This window comes from Salvelinus namaycush, chromosome 41, assembly GCF_016432855.1.
Source record: "Salvelinus namaycush isolate Seneca chromosome 41, SaNama_1.0, whole genome shotgun sequence".
In the NCBI taxonomy this organism is placed as follows: domain Eukaryota; kingdom Metazoa; phylum Chordata; class Actinopteri; order Salmoniformes; family Salmonidae; genus Salvelinus; species Salvelinus namaycush.
In genome coordinates this window covers 8,957,630-8,972,839 of record NC_052347.1, presented here as the reverse complement: position 1 = coordinate 8,972,839, position 15,210 = coordinate 8,957,630, and the positions used below count along the sequence as shown (strand labels likewise).

The 15,210-nt window shown below is 45.6% G+C and overlaps 1 protein-coding gene across 1 annotated transcript in view; it reads right to left on the bottom strand.

The window, feature by feature from the left end:
• LOC120033985 (myoferlin-like) overlaps positions 1-15,210 on the bottom strand; it is a 67,688-nt gene that overhangs the window by 33,041 nt on the left and 19,437 nt on the right. The window contains exons 6-18 of the mRNA XM_038980386.1: positions 15,020-15,186; positions 14,347-14,475; positions 13,755-13,817; positions 6,983-7,013; positions 6,750-6,865; positions 4,858-4,984; positions 4,368-4,471; positions 4,186-4,254; positions 4,039-4,082; positions 3,760-3,842; positions 2,429-2,553; positions 1,072-1,185; positions 427-604 (exon numbers count right to left, since the gene is read on the bottom strand). Of these exons, the coding sequence (XP_038836314.1) occupies positions 427-604; positions 1,072-1,185; positions 2,429-2,553; positions 3,760-3,842; positions 4,039-4,082; positions 4,186-4,254; positions 4,368-4,471; positions 4,858-4,984; positions 6,750-6,865; positions 6,983-7,013; positions 13,755-13,817; positions 14,347-14,475; positions 15,020-15,186 (1,350 nt within the window). The remainder of the gene's footprint in view (positions 1-426; positions 605-1,071; positions 1,186-2,428; positions 2,554-3,759; positions 3,843-4,038; positions 4,083-4,185; positions 4,255-4,367; positions 4,472-4,857; positions 4,985-6,749; positions 6,866-6,982; positions 7,014-13,754; positions 13,818-14,346; positions 14,476-15,019; positions 15,187-15,210) is intronic.

Here is a 15,210-nt window from a genome sequence, read left to right as displayed (position 1 = left end):
CTTTTTCATTTTTTTTAATAAACAGGCAAACATTCCTAAAAACCTGTTTTCGCTTTGTCATTATGGGGTACTGTGTGTAGATTGCTGAGGAATTTGCTTTATTTCATCCATTTTAGAATAAGGTTGTAAAGTAACAAAATGTGGAAGAAGTCAAAGGGTTTCAATACCTTCTGAAGGCCCTGTATGTTTTCCAGTTTTTATATGCATGACTGTGTATAGTTTGTCTGCCTTGTGCCTTTAGAATTGACAGCTAAATAAACACATGCTCCCGAAGCATGGTTGTTAAAAAAGCTAGATTTTGTAAACATTCAGATATCAGGTCTAATCAAGGTCTAATGTGTTGGCACTGGGCTGGAACAATAGCTAGCACACCAGGAGGCTACCCATCAGGATTGAAGAACACTGGTGTAGTCTAGGTTTTCTCACCGTCAAACACAGCACAGCTGTATTGGGTTGTGGATGCCAGCGGCATGCAGGTGGAGTCCAGCTTGTTGCCGTAGTTACCGATGCTGACCTCGAACTGGATTGGCTCACCGGGCTCCTGGAGCATGCAGGAGCTGTGGAACACAGCACACAGCGAGAACTTCCTCCTCCGCTGGTACTTCTGAAAGCACAAACAAGAGGTCAGGGGTGCTTAATTCCAGTGTACATTCATTAAAGGTGCGTTATTGCCTGACTAAATCAAAATTGGATTTGGAAACACTGGTCTACACACAAGACATCTGGATGGAGAGTAAACTTTTCCCTTCTAGCTTTCTCTGTATCCATTTCTCATCAGTTCTTCTCTAAGTTTTGCAAGTTTCGTACCAGGGTCGGGGTCAATTCGAATTGAAGGAAGTCAATTCCGGAAGTAATTTGAATTACTTTTGAAGTAAATAGCTTCTACCTTCCAGTTTATTGAGAAGTCATGTAAAATAGATGCCCTTTTTTAAATGATTGAACTGGAATTTCAAATTACTTTTTAAATTGACTGCCTTCAATTGGAATTGACACCAACCCTGTTTCAGACCTTTATTAATACATGAAGCAACAATATCCCAGCTATGACAGGGTCCCACCCTCTCTGTGTACCTGGGCCACCAGGATGTCATCACTGGAGATGTCGTCCAGCTTCCTGTCAGCTTTGCCCTCCAGCTGAGTGGAGAGCTCGATGAGGACTCTGCCCCTGTAGGCCACCCCTTCACCCTGACAGACAGACACAGACAGACAGACAGACAGACACAGACAGACAGACAGACAGACAGACAGACAGACAGACAGACAGACAGACAGACAGACAGACAGACAGACAGACAGACAGACAGAGACAACACAGTGATACTGTAATCGTGTTGCTACACAAGATGTTCCTATCAACACAGGAAATAACTTGAGAAAAAATATTTATTTTTGTGAAGGAAAAATGTATGACAATTGTGTTAGACAACTGTACTGTGTGCTTTAAAGCTATTATCCAAGTGGAACTAGAACCGGACTATCTGGATTTGAGGAATCGAAGTATGAAATGTGGCAATCCCACATGTGTTATACATTGAAGGGGGGGTATATATAAATTGGACACCTGTATGTTTTATAGATTAGATACGCTTGCCAAGAAACTCAGCAGAAAAGAGAAGCCTGATCTAAACCAGATGTTCCTTGCCTATATAAGCTAAAATGTATTTTTGTCTAAGAGAGTCCAATGCTGGCTGCGTCCAGAAAAGGTTTCCCCTTGTCACGTTCCTGACCTGTTTTCTCTTGTTTTTGTATGTGTTTAGTTGGTCAGGGCTTGAGTTGGGGTGGGCATTCTATGTTATGTGTTTCTATGTTTAGGTTCATTGTCATTTAGCCTGATATGGTTCTCAATCAGGGACAGGTGTTTTACGTTTCCTCTGATTGAGAACCATATTAAGGTAGGTTGTTCACACTGTTTGTTTGTGGGTGGTTGTCTTCCGTGTTTGTGTCTGTGCACCACACGGGACTGTTTCGTTTGTTCGTTCGTTTGTTTGTGTAGTCTGTACCTGTTCATGCGTTCTTCGTGTTTATGTAAGTTCTCTAGTTCAGGTCTGTCTACATCGTTTATTTGTTTTGTAGTTTGTTGAAGTATTTTCGTGTTTCGTTTTTACTTTAATAAATATCATTATGTCATATAACAACGCTGCGCTTTGGTCCAATCCCTACTCCTCCTCTTCGGACGAAGAGGAAGAGGACAACCGTTACACCCCTGCACAGGTCACTATTGAATAAACCCTGGGTAAATGCTTCATAGTTTTCTCGACTACAAGAGCTGATTTTCTACACCAATTTGAGTTCTGAATCTTAATAATGACATGTTTCTGTGAGAGAGAAGTGCATGTTAGATATGCAAATATTTACAATAAGAAAAAGGAATAACAAAACATCCTGCCAGAGCAGAAGCACTTGTCCTCAACCCCAGGGATGGTCTTACCTTGCCAAAGTTGAGTTCCTCGTACGGGTCTGGGAGGCCAGTGAACTCCCTGGGACTGCCGTACAGGTTTAGGTAGCAAGGCCCAAACGCTGGGAGGAAACCCACCTCCGCCTCCCCACTGTTCACTGTAATAAAAAGGCAGGTTCTCTTTGTGAAATGGTTTGCTACAGATATTTTGAATTAATGTAATATTTACTCCAGTCCATTGCCAAGTACAGTGTAATTAGCCTGGCGACCAGACTGAGCGATAGTGTTAACAAACCAAGTCAAACGTTATTGGTCGCGTACACATAATTTGCAGAAGTTATCGAAGAAGCAGTGAAATGCTTATGTTTCTAGCTCCAACAGTGCAGTAATATCTAACAATACAAAACAATACAGACAAATCCAAAACAATTTAAAGAAAGACATTTAGAAATATCAGAATGAGTCTGGAATATAAATATACTGTATATACTGTATGTATGTATGTATATAATGGTGTGTATAGACAGTATGGACAGTATATGAATAGAAAAGGTGTGTACAGCAGTAGTTATATAGGATGAGCCTTGACTAGAATACAGTATATACATATGAAGTGAGTAAAACAGTGTTCAAGTGACCAGTGTTCAATGACTATGTACATACAGTAGGCCAGCAGTCTCTAAGGTGCAGGCTAGAGTACAGAGTGGTAGCCGGCTAGTAACAGTGATTAAGTTCAGGGCAGGCTACTGGGCAGAGGCCGGCTAGGGGTGACTATTTAACAATCTGATGGTGTGGAGATAGAAGCTGTTTTTCCGTTATATCCCCCCGTTTTTTTTGTTTGTTTTTTTACATGGTAATACAACGTGGTCTGGTGCCTATGCTACAACTGTAGTCAAACTTTAGTATTTACAAATGCTGTCCCTGTTTGACAAAAGCAATAGAAATAAAACATTTTATTGTCACACACCAGATCGGTGCAGTGAAATGTGTTGTTTTATAGGGTCAGCCATAGCAGTAAGGCACCCCTGGAGCAAATTAGGATTACGTGCCTTGCTCAAAGGCACATAGACAGATGTTTCACCTTGTCAGCTCTGGTATTCAACAAGGGACCTTTCGGTTACTGGCCCAAGACTCTAACCGCTAGGCTACCTGCCACCCTATAGGGAGGCTTTATACAAAAAGATGATGGTTCTTTACCTTCAGATGACAGATTGGTGCAATTTTCTGCAGGTGTATCTGTTTGAAGGGACAGATGCAATGTGGATGAGACAGGGAACACTCACTCACACACACACACACACACACACACACACTCACACACACACACAAACAGTGAGAGAGAGTGAGAAAGAGCGATACCATACCTTCAATCTCACCACCAGATGAGGCTATTTTGGTCAGATTTAGAAATGTGGTTCCTATCACATCATTCCTGGTCAGACGATCCCTGTGTGAAAAGTTCAATACGTTGTTAATAAACGTTCAAACGAGATCCATGTTTTCAAACTCAAAGTAGCAGAATTTAAAAGTGAAGGTATACATGAATGGGGATAGTGTAATACACAGTAAACCATTATAACAATTGTTTGAAAATCCAAACATGTACTGTATCTGTCTTCCAGGGAAGATAACCAAAGTCTTACCAGTCGAATATAGTCAACTTGATGCTTTCACACATGGATGGGAACTAAAGAGGGAAATGAGAGCATGTTGTGTTTGTCTGGCGTCCATTCATATCATCCAATTGTGTTGTGGTGTACTACATGTAATACGAGAGAGCTAGTTCATACCTTGACCTGAAGGTTGATCAGCTGGTTCCACTCAGGATTGGCATTTTTCTCAATAATTTTGGTGCACAGCTGAAACCAAAGCAATGTCATCATTAAGCAACATCTAACCAAAGATCTGAAAATATTTGCCTAACGACTTGCGTTTTGTCTTTCTCTTGCATTCTAGGAGTTCTGAGCTTTACCTTCCTGCCAGCGAAGCTGACCTCCAGAAATGGATCAACTAAGTTTTTCTTATCGCCTTCCCCTCCAAATACTTGTTTCACAGTCTGTACAAACGCATCATCCACTGTAAGACGGAGTGAAAGGATATTAACATACACCCACATAGAATATAACAGACGTTCAGTCAACGTTTTGAAAGAATAGGCCCACTGATAACAATGTTGGATTACTTTAAATACATTTCCAGATTCAAAAAGAACACTTAACCACTTGGTGTTTGCAGATACGTGCAATCAATATGGTGTTGGCTGTTCATACTAACTTCTGCCATATTGCTTACACGTTTCCTTTACCTAGAAATATGCATACCCAATGGGGTAGGGGGTAAGGGGCAAGTGATAGGTGGAAGAAACAAGAGGTTTAGGGATAAGGACAGGGGCAAGAGGTTGTTTTTGGACTGGACTAAATGATACTTTGCTGCTGATGGAGGAAGAAGGAATATACACGTACTCTGAGGCATGTCCTCTGCACGGTACACCTTCAGGTTGAGAGTGACCAATCTGAGTGTTACCCCAGCCGGCACCAACAGATTAGTCTCTATGTCATCTTGCTCCTCGTTCCGCTCTCTCTTCTCAGTCTGAACACACAGGAAAGGAGAGGAGAGGAGAGGAGAGGAGAGGAGAGGAGAGGAGAGGAGAGGAGAGGAGAGGAGAGGAGAGGAGAGGAGAGGAGAGGAGAGGAGAGGAGAGGAGAGGAGAGGAGAGGAGAGGAGAGGAGGGGAGGGGAGAGCCTTGATGAAATATGGTATGTTGTATGTAGTTGTATAACATTTTGATATTGTATACACATTCTACTAAACTTAGCAAAAAAATAAACCTCCCTTTTTCAGGACCCTGTCTTTCAAAGATAATTCGTAAAAATCCAAATAACTTCCCAGATCTTCATTGTAAAGGGTTTAAACACTGTTTCCCATGCTTGTTCAATGAACCATAAACAATTCATGAACATGCACTTGTGGAACGGTCGTTAAGACACTAACAGCTTACAGATGGTAGGCAATTAAGGTCACAGTTATGAAAACATAGGACACTAAAGAGGCCTTTCTACTGACTCTGAAAAACACCAAAAGAATGATGCCCAGGGTCCCTGCTCATCTGCGTGAACGTGCCTTAGGCATGCTGCAAGGAGGCATGAGGACTGCAGATGTGGCCAGGGCAATAAATTGCAATGTACGTACTGTGAGACGCCTAAGACAGTGCTACAGGGAGATAGGACGGCCAGCTGATCGTCCTCGCAGTGGCAGACCACGTGTAACAACACCTGCACAGGATCGGTACATCCGAACATCACACTTGCGGGACAGGTATCAGGATGGCAACAACAACTTCCCGAGTTACACCAGGAACACACAATCCCTCCATCAGTGCTCAGACTGTCCGCAATAGGCTGAGAGAGGCTGGACTGAGGGCTTGTAGGCCTGTTGTAAGGCAGGTCCTCACCAGACATCACCAGCAACAACGTCGCCTACGGGCACAAACCCACCATCGCTAGACCAGACAGGACTGGCAAAAAGTGCTCTTCACTGATGAGTCGCGGTTTTGTCTCACCAGGGGTGATGGTCGGATTCACGTTTATCATCGAAGGAATGAGCGTTACACAGGGGCCTTTGCTCTGGAGCGGGATCGATTTGAAGGTGGAGGTTCCCCTATGGTCTGGGGCGGTGTGTCACAGCATCATCGGACTGAGCTTGTCGTCATTGCAGGCAATCTCAACACTGTGCATCACAGGGAAGACATCCTCCTCCCTCATGTGGTACCCTTCCTGCAGGCTCATCCTGACATGACCCTCCAGCATGACAATGCCACCAGCCATACTGCTCATTCTGTGCGTGATTTCCTGCAAGACAGGAATGTCAGTGTTCTGCCATGGCCAGCGAAGAGCCTGGATCTCAATCCCATCGAGCACGTCTGGGACCTGTTGGATCGGAGGGTGAGGGCTAGGGCCATTCCCCCCAGAAATGTCCGGGAACTTGCAGGTGCCTTGGTGGAAGAGTGGGGTAACATCTCACAGCAAGAACTGGCAAATCTGGTGCAGTCCATGAGGAGGAAATGCACTGCAGTACTTAATGCAGCTGGTGGCCACACCAGATACTGACTGTTAGTCACATGTCTGTGGAACTTGTTCAGTTTATATCTCAGTTGTTGAATCTTGTTATGTTCATTCAAATATTTAGACATGTTAAGTTTGCTGAAAATAAACACAGTTAACAGTGAGAGGACGTTTATTTTTTTGCTGAGTTTATAAACTATATAATCAATATTACATTAAGTACAATGGTAGAGAATGTAGAGAAAGACAGGTGAGGTGTGTGGTGACATAGCATAGTGACACAGCAGTCGTACCGGTGGCTCGTCTCCTGTCCCCACGATGACCAGGCTGACCTTCAGGTAACCTTTGGCCCCCGAGCTAGAGTCATCAGGGTCACTCAGGAGAAGCCACTTCCTCATTATGGCGTGGGCTGTTGACCATAAGAATATACACATTCCAGACACAGACAAAGGATGTCTTTGAAGATAATTGAAGATCAAGATAATAGTTTGTTTCCTGTGTCACTCTTTTGTAAAGATGAACTTACCAGGTTCGTCATATATGTACCCAACATCCAACTGTTAAAATAAAAATAAAGTCTGGTTACACTACACATCTGATTTTAACCAGATTTCAACCATTTTACTTTTATTTTAATAAAAATGCATATTTGTTGACAACTCAATTAAATATCAACCAAATACAGATATTGAGGTTATTGCCTGGAAGGATGATAACAGTAATATATTCAATACTGTATAAACACAGTGTGGTAGTGTGCATTGTAGCCAATCCATGTTTGAACAAAGGATTCCTGTGATTTATCCAATGTTTTCTGTAATTGTTATGAAAGGCAAACATAATAGATTGGATGTAATTGATGTATTGCTCTGTAAATAACTAAATGAAATGCCCTTTTTGTAAATTAGGATGTAAGGATATTTAAATGTATATGTCACCTTGAACTCCCCCATTAGACTGTCTGCTCTGAGGGAGTAGGAATCATAGACCTGAGAGAGAGAGAGAGAGAGAGAGAGAGAGAGAGAGAGAGAGAGAGAGAGAGAGAGAGAGAGAGAGAGAGAGAGAGAGAGAGAGAGAGAGAGAGAGAGAGAGAGAGAGAGAGAGAGAGAGAGAGAGAGAGAGAGAGAGAGAGAGAGAGAGAGAGAGAGAGAGAGAGAGAGAGAGAGAGAGAGAGAGAGAGAGAGAGAGAGAGAGAGAGAGAGAGAGAGAGAGAGAGAGAGAGAGACAGACAGACAGACAGACAGACAGACAGACAGACAGACAGACAGACAGACAGACAGACAGACAGACAGACAGACAGACAGACAGACAGACAGACAGACAGACAGACAGACAGACAGACAGACAGACAGACAGACAGACAGACAGACAGACAGACAGACAGACAGACAGACAGACAGACAGACAGACAGACAGACAGACATAGACAGACAGAGATAGAGGATTAGTGATGTTGAAACAAACCCAGCCCTTAGTTCTAAACTGCTTCATAGTTTACCACAATCAAGGAGTTTTAAAATGATTGATTTACACTGAGTGTTCAAAACATTAAGAACACCTGCTCTTTCCATGACATCAAATCAAATGTATTTATAAAGTCCTTTTTACATCAGCAGATGTCACAAAGTGCTTTTACAGAAACCCAGCCTAAAAGCCCAAACAGCAAGCAATGCAGATGTAGAAGCACACTGGCTAGGAATAACTCCCTAGAAAAGGCAGGAACCTAGGAAGAAACCTAGAGAGGAACCAGGCTCTGAGTGGTGGCCAGCCCTCTTCTGGCTATGTCGGGTGGAGATTATAATAGTACATGGCCATTAAGGTCAGATTGTTCTTCAAGATGTTCAAACGTTCATAGATGACCAGCAGGGTCAAATAATAATCACAGTGGCTGTAGAGGGTGCAACAGGTCAGCACCTCAGGAGTAAATGTCAGTTGGCATTTCATAGCCGAGCATTCAAAGGTCAAGACAGCAGAAGCAGTAGAGAGAGCGAAAGAAAGAGAGAGGGAGGGAGGGAGGGAGAAAGCGGGTCAAAAACAACAGGTAGTGGGGCGGGCATACTTAAGTTCACACAGGACACCAGATAAGACAGGAGAATTTCACCAGATAGGACAGACTGACCCTAGCCACCCGGCACACTCTGTTGCAGCATAGATACTGGAGGCTGAGACGGGGGGGGGGGGGGGGGGGGACACTGTGGCACTGTCCAACAATACCAGACAGGGCCAACCAGGCAGGATATAACCCCCACAAAGCACAGCCCCCACACCACTAGAGGGAATTCAACACACCACCAACTTACTACCCTGAGACAAGGCTGATTATAGCCCACGAAGATCTCCTCCACCGCATGAGCCCGAAGTGGCGCAAGACCAGCAAGAGGAAGATCACTTCAGTGACTCAACCCACTCAAGTCAAGTCTAGCAGAATAAGCCTGGCACAACATGATGCACCCATCATAGGGATGGCATGGAAGAGCATTAGTAAGCCAGTGACTCAGCCCCCGTAATAGGGTCAGAGACAGTGGAGAGAGAGGAGCCAGCCAGGCAGAGACAGCAAGGGCGGTTTGTTACTCCAGTGCCTTGTCATTCACCTTCGCAACCCTGGGCCAGACTACACTCAATCATAGGACCTACTGAAGCGATGAGTCTTTAGTAAGGACTTAAAGATCGAGACCAAGTCGGCGTCTCTCACATGGATAGGCAGACCTTTCCATAAAAATGGAGCTCTATAGGAGAAAGCCCTGCCTCCAGCTGTTTGTTTAGAAATTCTAGGGACAATAAGGAGGTCTGCGTCTTGTGACCGTAGCGTACGTGTAGGTATGTACGGCAGAACCAAATCAGAGAGATAGGTAGGAGCAAGACCATGTAATGCTTTGTAGGTTAGCAGTAAAACCTTGAAATCAGCCGTAGTCTTAATAGGAAGCCAGTGTAGAGAGGCTAGCACTGGACTAATATAATCAAATTTTGGGGATCTAGTCAAGATTGTAGCAGACGTATTTAGCACTAACCGAAGTTTATATGCCACAGGGGGCCTGTAAACAGTAGCTATACAACGGGATTGAGTGGGCTGCATAGATTTCATGACTAGAAGCTCAAACGAAGAAAGTGCAGCCATTTTTTTTTGTAAATTGAAATGTTCTGTTGTAAGTGTTAGCAACACCACCGCCTTTCCCGGATACGCAGGGGATATGGTCACTAGTGTAACCAGGATGAGTGGCCTCATTTAACACAATAAATTCACCAGGCTTGAGCCATGTTTCAGTCAGGCCAATCACATCAAGGTTATGATCAGTGATTTCCTACACTTAAATTGCCCTTGCCTAACGATTGCATCTGAAGCCGAGCTTGCAACTTGGCTAATCTCACCAAAAGGCAATGGTTCTCCTGTCTTTTTTCGGCCGGAGGAGGTAATGCAGATCTATGTCCAAATAAAGCATCCGGGGTGAAAAAGTTCAAATAAAAAGTTGTGTGAATACAAAACTAAGACATTGGTACATTTGTTAAATACAGAGTTTGATAAAATAGTTAAAAAGTTTGGCAGGTAGCCAAGTAGCAACAAAAAGTACAGCAGTACGGAGACAACACAGAAGTGACATAGACTAACAGACTGACCGGGTGAATCCAGGTTAAAGTTATGATCCCTTTTTGATGTCACTTGTTAAATCCACTTCAATCAGTGTAGATGAAGGGGAGGAGACAGGTTGAAGGAGGATTTTTAAGCCTTCAGACAATTGAGACGTAGATTGAGGGTGAATGGGAAAGACAAAAGTGCCTTTGAAAGGGGTTTAATAGTGGGTGCCAGGCGCACCGGTTTGTATCAAGAACTGTGACACTGTTGGGTTTTTCATGCTCAACAGTTTCCCATGTGTATCAAGAATAGTCCACCACCCAAAAGACATCCAGCCATCTTTTGTTTCTTTTTCTACCTTTACTTAACTAGGTAAGTCAGTTAAGAAATAATTCTTATGTTCAATGACAGCCTAGGAACAGTGGGTTAACTGCCTTGTTCAGGGGCAGAATGACAGATTTGTACCTTGTCAGCTCAGGGATTTGAACTTGCAACCTTTTGGTTACTAGCCCAACACTCTAACACTCTAGCCTATCTTAACACAACTGTGGGAAGCTTTGGAGTCGACATGGGCCAGCATCCCTGTGGAAAGCTTTCGACACCTAGATTCCATGCCCCAACGAATTGAGGCTGTTCTGAGGGCAAAAGAGGGTGCAACTCAATATTAGGAAGGTGTTCTTAATGTTTTGTAGACTCAGTGTATATCATTCTATTTAAACCATACTCTGGATGACCTCCCAACAGTCAGATACACACCATATAGATCAAGTGGAGGATCTTGGAGCAGATGACGCGTGTGCGTGTGTGAATGTGTGCATGTGTGTGTAAATGTGTGCGTGCTTGTGTGTGTGTGCCAGAGGAAGCTGGTGGGAGGAGCTATAGGAGGACGGGTTCATTCTAAAGACTGGAATGGAATTAATGGAACAGTATCAAAAACATCAACCATATGGAAACCACATGTTTGACTACATTCAAATTATTTCATTCCAGCCATTGCAATGAGCCCATACTCCAATCGCTCCTTCCACCAGCCTCCTCTGGTGTGTACATACATGTGCGTCTCTCTCGTTCTGTCTGTCTGTCTCTATGTATGTGCATGTGAGTGTATGTAGGCATTCAGGACATGTTTTATATTAATCCTAGTTGATGACATCGTTTCAGGAGGAGAGCTTTAAGCTTCAGACAACACATCTAATCCACATCTGGAACTGTTGCCTCCACAGTGCACCTCACACCTCCACCGCGCCCTTCCCGCCATCTTGCGGCCTCTCTTGCCTTCCCGGCATTTCCGGCTTTTCCAGATGCGCCATTCCGGCACCTGGGACCTGTATCCCTCATCCGCCTGAACCATGGAGTTCTTTACACCGGGCTGGGGGTGGTCTACCCTCGTCCTAGTTGCCTTGCCATCCTTCAACCCACCTCCAGTTCTCAGAGTGACGACGACGTGGCTCCCTCTTGACCTGCTCAGGTTGACGTGGCTCCCTCTTGATCTGCTCAGGTTGACGTGGCTCCCTCTTGACCTGCTCAGGTTGACGTGGCTCCCTCTTGACCTGCTCAGGTTGACGTGGCTCCCTCTTGACCTGCTCAGGTTGACGTGGCTCCCTCTTGACCTGCTCAGGTTGACGTGGCTCCCTCTTGACCTGCTCAGGTTGACGTGGCTCCCTCTTGACTTGCTCAGGTTGACGTGGCTCCCTCTTGACCTGCTCAGGTTGACGTGGCTCCCTCTTGACCTGCTCAGGTTGACGTGGCTCCCTCTTGACCTGCTCAGGTTGACGTGGCTCCCTCTTGACCTGCTCAGGTTGACGTGGCTCCCTCATGACCTGTTCAGGTTTGCTTCCCCTGTGCCTTCCTACAACTGCTCTGTGCTCAAATCCCTACCCCACCCGACCCCTACTAGCCAGGACTAGCTTGCTGCATGCACTCTTGGCCAGTCATGGTGGCCGCCACTCAACAACTCCTGGGCTTGCTAGCCTTCTCACTCCCCAGAGTGTTATTCCCATCAAGGGCAGCATTCCTTTTGGGGGCAACCAACTTTAACCCTTCGTGTGACTTCCCACAACTGCTCTGTGCCCAAATCCCTACCCCACCCGACCCTTACTAGCCGGGACTAGCTTCTGCATGCACTCTTGGCCAGTCATGGTGGCCGCCACTCAACAACTCCTGGGCTTGCTAGCCTTCTCACTCCCTAGAGTGTTATTCCCATCAAGGGCAGCATTCCTTTTGGGGGCAACCAACTTTAACCCTTCGTGCAAGTTTCAAAACACTCATTCGACCAACATGGTAATCCATTGAAAGATGCACCAAGACTTGGAAAATAAGCCCACTGTCACGAAGGTAACCTCAGATCAAGATGATGCTAAAGCTACAGACCTAGCTCCAAAGAACTACCTGGCTAAAGACTTGGAGGATATTCACCGGCTCCTGGAAGAACTGCCATAAGAGAACAACTACCATCTCTCTCTCGCCATTTCTATCTTTCCCTATAATGGACAGTCCAGATCACACTTTGGTCCATGACCAGGGCCTTTCCCTGCACTGGGAAGTCCAGTCAAACCTAGTCAACAACGGAGGGTTGGCCCTACCAGGAAGGGGGATCAGCACAACCTTGGTACACGATCAGGGGCTGGGCATTCCTTACACTACCTTCTCACCCCTTCCATTCCCTTTGGCTCATGTCGCCTCCTCTGTGCTAAACACACCATCTGACACTCAATGTGCTCCACTCTAGAGCACGTCTACAGCAAGTACTTCAACCAGGTCGAGTAGGTGACAAAGCTTATTCACCGAAGTGCAACTTGCTCAGTTCAACTTGGCGCCCTCCTGGAGCTCTGGCACCTCACCTGGGCTAAACTCTGGACCTCCTGAACTTCCTCCCTGCACTCCACAACACCAGGTTCCCTTCTCACAGCCTACTACTCAGACCCAGATGGAACAGAGCCTCTTGCTGTCACTGTAAGGTCATCAAATGGTCTTCCCCACAGCGTCTTGCCACGGCGAGATAGAAAGAGCCTCCCGCTTCCACCATACATCCATCACATGGACTTTCCCACACGTGTTCGCGCAGAGACGCAACAGAGCCTCCGGCTTCCACTGTACTCCATCACATGTCCTTCACCACATGCTTCGCACACCCCAGGATGGGTCTGAGCCACCCACGGGTGCCCATCTTTTCTCCCATGCAGTGTCTTCACGCACCGACTCCACTCTGACCAGTGGTGACTCAGACTTGTACCAGTAGCGACCTCGTTGTCAGAAAGTCTTTCTCACTCTTGTATAAGGGCGGGGGGGGGGGGGGGGGGGGGGGGGGGGGGGCAGCACAACCTTGGCTTATGGCTCGGGGCTGATCCTTCTGGGGGGGCAGCTACCAACCCGATCACCGACAAGGGTCTGGCCTCGCCATCACCTCCAGGCTTCCTGCACAATGGTGGGCCAGCTCAACACCTTCCTGCATGTTCATCAGATCCATGCTCACACAACCTTGGCTTACAGCCGTGAGTTGGCACTGCCAGCAGGCTCAGCACAACCTCAGTCCATGACTGGGGGCTGATCCTGCAGGGAGGATAGCTACCAACCCCGATCCTAGCCTCCCCGTCCACCATCCATGCCAAAACCCTCTTACCATACTCCAACTACTACCTCTTCTGACATGATCGTCAGATGGAGAGAAGCCGAACTCGTGAACACACTGTATATAGACAATACTCAGCCTGAGAGGGAGTGTTGTACTTACCCGAATACTGATATAGTCGTCTAAAAGCTCTGAAGGCAGCATGTTGACATTGAAGAAGAACATCTGTGGAGAGGGTTTATAAATATGTTGATATATACAGTATTTTCATAGTTTTTTTAGCTACATAGTAGAGAGTTAGGCATAACCATGACCATTTTCCATAGCTTTCTATACTCTTGATTTTGAAGGAAATTCATACAGACATACGGTCGCAATTGTATAGTAATTGACTAGGAAAGGTTGAGAAAATGCATGTGAGAGGTCAAGGGTGATTGATAATGTATCTAACGGAGGATTCCGTTTTAGATTTACTCAAACACATCACTGTTGCAGAGAGAGAAGATCCGAATGGAACTCACTGAAGCAGGAGAAGGAGGAGTGCATTGAGAGAGGGATCAGCAGGACAAGATAAAAGAGGAGCAGGTGTCAAATAGACAAGCGTTTAAAGAGGTGAAAAAGACAGTCAATCAAAAGATGAAATACTGAAACAAAGATTCCCTTCAGTGCAATCAGAGAAGTGTAACTTTGCCCTAGGGGTTTTGATTTTGGAGTGTAAGGGCAGTTTAAAACCATAGAGTTATGAAGAGATTACCTCATCAAAGAAGGGATTGTTTCCTCGTCTGATCCTGGTTCTGTGGGTCTGTCCGCACACATTCACTTTGACAACCGGTTTGACGTTGTTTCCCGGCAACTGTCGGCCCTCGATAACTCGAACACGAATCTGGTCATTGAAGACAACAGTGTAAGAGAGTTTAACTAACACTGAGTGACTTCAACAAACACAAAATTCCTTAATTATGCCTTTTTTAAATTTAATTAGTCAATAATAGGAGAGGTCAAAGAGAACCCGCGGGTGCTGTTCTACTACAAAATGCACATCTCCTTCCTTTTTTCCTTCCTTCCTTGAGGCAATCACTGATCTGTTCGTGATTGGAGTGATGAATGCATAGTTATCATATTGCTGTCACCTCTCACACCTATACAGATGAGTGATTACCTCAAGTAAGATAAAATGGGATGAAGGACACATTTCATAAGTATTTAAACAGGGCCCCACACTACCATCCAGGGCTGCATCTCAATAGTCCTTTGCTCATCTTCTCTCCCACTGATCTGAAAGAACTGGAGGGTGAAAGCCACCATCCACCATACTGCTTTCATCTCTCCTGTGGTTTCAGATCAGTGCAAATGAAGGAAGAGAGATGAGGAGGGGAGGATACTTTAAACTTTTGACATGCACTTCATGTGCAAGCTATGTACTCTACCTGGAAGTCCTGCGGCTTGTTGGCCAGGGCCCGGTGTCTCTTGCGGCTGGTCCGGACAGGCCTCTGGTTGGGGTTACCAGGCTGGCCAGGTGTGGGTGGAACTCCAGGGGTCCCCACCTGACCCCCAAGGGATCCCTCCTCCCCATCCTCCCCTTCCTCACCCCCACCTGGGAAGCCAGAACACACACACA